This window comes from Varanus komodoensis, unplaced genomic scaffold (assembly GCF_004798865.1).
Source record: "Varanus komodoensis strain SLA01 unplaced genomic scaffold, ASM479886v1 scaffold16, whole genome shotgun sequence".
Taxonomy (NCBI): domain Eukaryota; kingdom Metazoa; phylum Chordata; class Lepidosauria; order Squamata; family Varanidae; genus Varanus; species Varanus komodoensis.
The window spans coordinates 1,549,137-1,556,297 of NW_025335468.1; the positions used below are offsets into that span (position 1 = coordinate 1,549,137).

Sequence of the window (7,161 nt, forward strand, 5' to 3'; positions counted from 1 at the left end):
AGAACTGTAGTGACAACTTTGTATTTTTCACATGCAAAGATGAGGAGGAGGAGGAGGGGGAGGGGTGTTGTGGGGAAAACTCACATTTTTGGTGGGCTCACAGCTGGGTTGATCAGGTGCCAGTTCTCCAATTTGAAGCAAACGCAAGTATTTCTTCACTAGGTCCTCATTCTTGTGGAAAGCTCTGAAGGCATCCTAAGGAACATGCAGCAATGGAAGCAATGTGGCCACTGTGCTGAGATGGCGGATCAGATAGTCAGGAAAATATTTCTTCAGCACCCAAGGAAAATGGCTAATTTCTGTGGCAGGGCTCCCTCCTTTGTGGGCTGATAGAAATGGTGACAGAAGGGTCTCACTGAAGCATGTGTGCATGAAATTTTGGAACTGCAGAGTTCCTTGGATAGCAGGAATAGTTAGTCAAGGGAGGGAGGATGGAAGGAATGCAGTGGGAAAAAAGAAAGGAGACCTGGAGATTGGAAGGGGAAACAACAGGAAGGCAGATGGTCAGTATGAGAAGAGAGGAGGAGGGGGAGGAGGGATAAAAGAATAATTATGGAAGGCTGAGGGAAATAAATCTTGAGTTCATAAGGAAGGATAATTTCTGTCTGACAGGAATGTAACTTGGGGCAGTTGCCTCTCGCACATGCATGAATAACAGTGATAGAACTCTCAAGCAGTGATATACATTTCAATGTTTTAAATGTAAGCACCTATGAAGTAAAATGATTCATACATCAAGGCCAGTGCATAATGCATTGACCTGATATTTTTCTGTCATTCCCTGTCGTTTAAATTGTTTGACACAGCTCTAAATACGCATATGTAACATGAGATCATTCAGCACTGTAGCAAAACAGAAAGCCTGGTTTCCTGTACATTGCAACTTGCAGTTGGACTAAAGGAAGTGGTGTTGTGATCTCTCCTATAAAAGCAACCCCTCCCTTCACAAACCCAGTAATGCACTGGTCAGTTTGAACAGCTATCAGCAGTAACTAATCAGCAATGAATGTCTGGACAATGGATTGGAGGGAGTATTTGATTCTTAACTCCTCTCTGGCTTTCAGATTTGTTTGGAGACTGACACTGCCTTGGTTGTCCTGGTGGATGAACTATGTTCAAACCTGTTTATTTTCCTAGCTATTTCAGTAACTTTTGGGAAGACTGGTCAAAGATTAACACTCCTCCCCTCAGGATGACACTGGGCTATTCTTACAAGCATAGGCGGTGTTCACTGACATTCATGGGGTATTATGAGAAATGGGAGATTCAGGAAGCGAGTGCAGAAGTGACCGTGGTTTATTATGCACTGTGGTTGACAAGGTTTTTCTTTTAACTTTAAAAAGGCAACTGGTGTGGTGTGCACAACTTTGAGCCACTAATATCCCACATGTCATCCTTGCCAAGTGTCAGGATCCATCAGGAAGCCATTGGCTCGCCTGAGTGACGGTGCAGGCGCTGAGGCTCCGTGTGGTCTGGATGGCTGGGAGGTTTCTGGAAGTTTGATTAGGTTCAGGACCTTGGCCAGTGTGCTAGAGCCAGAGGACTGGCAAATCACTTCAGCAGGGTCTGAGAGCAACTGGCGGCTGTCACAGTGAGGCCAGGAGGTCTCCCTGAAACCGCTACCCCTTCAGTTACTCTCCCATGGCACTTAAAAGGGTAGCAGCCTTTCTCTGCAGGTTGGGAGGAAATGAGGTTGGAGAAGGGGAAAACCCAAGCATGGCTACTTTTGACGCTCGTCTGATAGTTAGCAACACAAAACTGGGACATGCATGCGCACACAATGAGAAGTTTATCTAGACATTAGCAGCACAGTATATTAAAAAAAACTTGCCATAAACCAGGTAAAATGTTCTCACTTGGCTAACTTTAATTCACCACGCTATCCCATAATTTTACTGCTTTGTTATTTAAAAACCTTTCAGGTGCAAAGCCATAAATCACTTCATGTCCTTTTGCAGGAGTGCTCGCACAGGACAATTTCAGTGCCTTAAAGTCTTTTTCCTTACTAATCTTGGTCTTAGGCAATGCTCTTTCTTCTAAACATAATGCAAATATATTGAACTTTCTGCAGACAGATTAGGCTGTAAAACTGTACAGATGATGGTGAAATCCTGAGCATAATTGAGCAGTAAATAAGTTTTCACTGAAGGCAAAGAGAAGTGCAAGACATGCTCACTTTAACCTAAAATGAGCCAGAAAGTGTTGCTGATATTACCAAAACTCTTTGGATTGCCCTCAGAATTACTTGAGATACTTTTGTCTGAGAAGAAGCCCTCAAACTGGCTTCAAATTCTCTTGGAACCCTTCTTTCAAGTAAACATGCTTGGGTTAAGTCTTACTGTGAAAGGTTGCAATCCTGCACCCAGTTAGGCTGTGCCAGTCTCCTGGGAGTCAGTGTGATCTAAGCAGCCAGTGTGCTCCTGGTAAGTGATCAGGATGGGGGTTTGGCTCAATCGTTCACACCTGAACACAACCTCAATCCCTTCTTCCACAGTTCACCTCTTCCGGAATGGGCTTTCCTGCCCCTTCAGATCCTTCTTCCCTTTTCTACATCCGGACAATCTGCTCAAGTGCTATAGGAAAACACCCAGTGTACAATACTAAGCATTGGTCTTTCATAGCCAGCTGGGTAGCATCCTGGGAAATATCTGCAGGTGCCAAGGACTGAACCTGGGACCTTGGCCATGCAGGGCTTCTGCTGTGCCTTGCGTCATGGTCCTGCCCAACTGCTCAAGCTCCTGCAAGAAGACCTTACCGTGGCATCTTGTCCTGAATAGTGGCTGAGGACACGGGTTCCTCCAGGGTGCTGCCGATAAAATTGGCTGATATCGTAGACTTTTCTGTCGATGACAAGCCATCTATCTTGCTTGGAGTTGCTTACCCCTGAGTGGAGTCCGACCTCCTCCCAGGTGAAAAGCCGTGGAACATCTGAACCAGGTTCTGGCTTTTCTACACTGGCATCTGACTGTGGAGGCATTCTCACTGCTAGCAGAACACCTGGGATCAGGTTCACCGAGTTCCTGGTTTCACTCTACACAGTGGCAGGCTGGAAACTTTCTTCACGGCTTCATGTGTCAAGCAGCTTTATATGCACATATTGCAACAACGCAAGAGCTGATTGCTTCAGGTTTTCTCTTTTATTGCTACCTCCTCCTACCTCCTGCCTCGCCTTCATTTCAGCTCCAACACAGTGAGAGTCATGTCTGTTCATGCATGAGCTTTCCATGCAGTGCAACAAACTAAACAGCCACAATATGCATTACAAATTTTGAACGAGCTACTGAATGCATTAGTGAATACATTCATCTGTGCTTTGGGGTTATGCCTTGTGCAAGAGCTCTAGCTCTGCTTCAACAGGGACTCGGGCTTCAGTGAAATTGTCATTTGTTGTGTCTGTGCTGCTTCTTATGAACTAAGTTCTGGATATGATTTCAGGAGGAGCACTTTCAGAGCACTTTGCATCCGTAGAGCTGAAAAACCCTTACTCTCATTTATATCACTCTCATCCCAGCTGAGAGAGATACACGATGGCCCATGATCTTAGCAGTAGTTATGGGAGCAGGATTCCTTCAGGGAGTCATTTAAGGTTGACTCAGAATATGTATTTGCAAATGGACACCTGATGACATTTCCCATTCACTTGGCGAAGATGCATTTTGTCACCTTTCCCAATGGGACGCTGTAGAGCTTTTGCTTTTATGCTATTATGATCAGCCATTATGAAAGGCAAAAATGTGACTTTGCAGTGGCAGTTCATAGGCATCAAATGCACCGGGTTTTCTATCATGTCATCAGTTACAAAAGCCAGAGACTACACTTTCCCACCCGTTCCTTATCTCATGGAACTTCGCCCATTGCCAAACATGGTGTGGTGAGGTGTGGTGAGCAGCTTCAGCATTTATGACACAATCCTATGCAGTCTTATTCAGAAGTAAGTCTCACTGGGTTCAGAGGCACTTACCCTCTGGTGAATATGTTTAGGGTTCCAGCCTTGGGTGACAAACTGGTTAATTAACTATTAATCTCCATGATTAAAACAGACCCCAGATATAGGACATTCTTGGGGAAATGATGGGCTGCAGGAAACATCTCAGGAGAAGCATTCCTTCACTCACCCAGAGGACAGGCTGCTGCTGCCAGCAGTGGTGCTAACAGCCAGCTGTGTGTGAGTCATCATGCCTGCCTCTGCAGCATTCATATCCATGCTACTTGCCATGATTGAGCAATTAAACTCATATGCCCAACCAGCCAAGATGTCATGCGTTGCATTGGGTAGACTGGGCAGAATATTGCATCCTGTTCCTGCCATTCCTGCTATGAAATCCTGTTCCCAACCTCACCAGGAATCATTCTGTAGTTCAAGGACCAGAAAGGCCAGCCTAGCAAGAGGAGAGCACAGTCAGAAAGATGCTGCTTCAGCAATGAAGCAGCTATATAGGAAATGCCAGTGCTGTGCCCTTTCCTGACTTGCCAGGAGGACAAGTGTTGGAAGTGTCAGCTCACACTATCATTTCACCAAACAGCCATGCACCACCGCCTTGATGATGTGGAGGCTAGGAAAACTCCTTCCAGGTGTTAGTATAAGCCAAGATCTCAACATAGTATCCACACTGAGGATAAAGCTGGGCATGAGAGCAGAAGGAGAGACATGCTGGGTCCATCTAATCCAGTGTTCTGTTCACACAGGTCAAACAGCTGCCTGTGGGACCTCCATAAGCATGAGCATGCTAGCGTATTCATGCTCATGCTCCCAGCAATGGGTGTGCAGAGGCACACTGGGGGTAGCACATTGCTCACTGCGCATGAGGCGCTTGGGTGACGAAGTATCCCAGCCCCAGCAGCAAAGTTAAAAGGAGCAGCAAAGCAAAAATCTTCAAAGTAAACAGAAGTCATTCTCCACACACATGTAGAGTACCTTGCAAGGAGATGATACCCTCGCTACCTTGCTATCTATCTATCTATCTATCATCTATCTATCTATCTATCTATCTATCTATCTATTAAATTCTCCTAGAAAATAGTTTAAAGCTCATCTAACAAGCAATCCTCTGGGCCTAAACAGCATCTGAGGGGCCATGGGATATTTCAGATTCCCAGATTTAAGGCTGCAGGCAGCACTCCAACCTCCAAGCAGGGAATCAGAGCACCAACCCCTCACTCCTGCTCAGAACCATCATGGAAATGACCATGCTGGCTGTTCTCCAAAGACATAGAAGTGACCTCAGATAGGGGGCAAAGAGGACATTTTGGCAGGGAAGGAGGGAAGGAGACAGGAGAGGCCAGGTTGTTTTGATACCAGTCGTCCTTCCTCCCCCCTCTGAAATGCTCCTGCTAGTTGGAGCAAAACAGCACAGCTAGTGACATACACGGGTGGGAGGATGCAGAGGACCACCTCTGCTGCTCCACCCTCCCTGAATAGGATAATGTTGCACCTTGGGCTCATGGGTAACATGACAAGATTGTGAGATTAAATGTAGTCACCAGCTGAAGGGTATATCAAAATAAGGGTACAAGAAAGGGAGCTGAATTCCGGAAGGGAAACCCATCACACACTTATTAATGGGAGCCCAGTCTCAGGGGGAGCCCCATCAGAAACATGGTTCTCGCAGTCCTGCACTAGCTGAGTCCTTACTGGTCACGGAGGACCTCAACAACGTATGAAATCCAGCTGTGGAAAGGGAATGTATATTGACAAGGGCTACTGTGCAGGCCTAGTTAATGGAAGCGTCTAGACTACCTTATGCTTGCCTTCTGTATAATCTTGGGTTTTCAGCTTTTATAGGGCAGCTCATAAATTACTTTTAAGAAATAGACTCATCCCAAGTGAAATTGGGAGAATGAAGGCAGGAAAGTTGCTTGAATAATCGTGACCATTGAAAGTTGTTTTCTTGCAAGAAACATTTGTAAGCTGCTTTAAGAGCTCCTTGAAACTACAAACTAGGATCTCATTATTTTAAACTTTAAAACTTTAAACAGAGCAGCAAACTAGGGGCCATGGAGGAATTCCATCCCTGCCTCCTGGGAAGAACATCATGGCAAGAGGAAGACTAGTCCGGCTCCTTCCAGGAGCAGCAGCTGCAGGCATCTTCCTCCCCTTTCAGTGTCAGGAAGGACACTCAGCTCCATCTGTCCTGAGTCTGGAGAAGAGGCATAAAGCACTTCTGGTCTCTGCAGTTGGACAACTGAGCAAGGGTCACTGGATCGGGTGCAGCTGCTCTGAATGACGAAGGGAAGATCAGCCAATCCAGCAGGATGTGCCTGCTTATAATGCACAGCTTTCTTCTGGCATTGTTGTTGGGGGTTTAAAGATGTTTTTATTAATAATTTTTATTAGATACACAGAAAAAAGAAAGAAGGGAATAATCCTCATATGGCCCAGTAGCATTCACTGCTTTGGAATTCCCAACATTATTGGAGGACTTGGTCTGCTCTTGCAGGCATATCAGGCTCCACAGCACCTTTTTTTTGGGGGGGGGGTTATCACCCTCTAATAAAGTGGATGATGTGGGATGGCAGAAACATCATTAGTGCACATGATTTGGAAATGCCCAGTAGTGGCCCCCCTTCTGGAAATGTTTTTTTAGACACTTCAGTTTTGTTCTAAGCACATCACTCATGTTTGAAGATGTCAGTGTATTGCTGAATTACATTCCCATGTCCTGCAGGCAATCCCCTGGCCACTGCCAGTGGACTCTCCAAGCCCTCGTGGTGGCCAAGAGACTCACACTACAGGGCTGGAAAGACAAATCATCTCTGCCTTCCTCTCTCCACCCTGCCTGCCTTTCTCTTGCTTGTTGTATCTTCTTGGCTAGTCAGCCTGAGGGTAGATCCTATTGGCCCCCTCCTTTTTGGTATGAGTTTATCTGGGAGAGAATACTTCTTTGTAATATATAGATTACAATATATAAATATTTTATATGTAATATATACTTATATTTTATATGAAATATATAAAAAAGCAGAGATATCACCTTGCCGACAAAAGTGCGTATAGTCAAGGCTATGGTTTTCCCAGTTGCAATGTATGGCTGTGAATGTTGGACCATAAGGAAGGCTGAGCGCCAAAGAGTTGAGGCCTTTGAATTGTGGTGCTGGAGGAGACTCCTGCAAGTCCCTTAGACTGCAAGGCAATCAAACTGGTCAGTCACCCTGACTGCTCTT

General features: G+C 45.6%; 1 protein-coding gene across 1 annotated transcript in view; it reads right to left on the bottom strand.

Annotated features, from left to right (window-relative positions):
* LOC123021348 (acyl-CoA (8-3)-desaturase-like) overlaps window positions 1-2,977 on the bottom strand; it is a 22,180-nt gene extending 19,203 nt beyond the window's left edge. Inside the window, exons 1-2 of the mRNA XM_044426051.1 lie at window positions 2,756-2,977; window positions 85-195 (exon numbers count right to left, since the gene is read on the bottom strand). Of these exons, the coding sequence (XP_044281986.1) occupies window positions 85-195; window positions 2,756-2,977 (333 nt within the window). The remainder of the gene's footprint in view (window positions 1-84; window positions 196-2,755) is intronic.
* Between the last annotated feature and the right edge of the window lie 4,184 nt (window positions 2,978-7,161).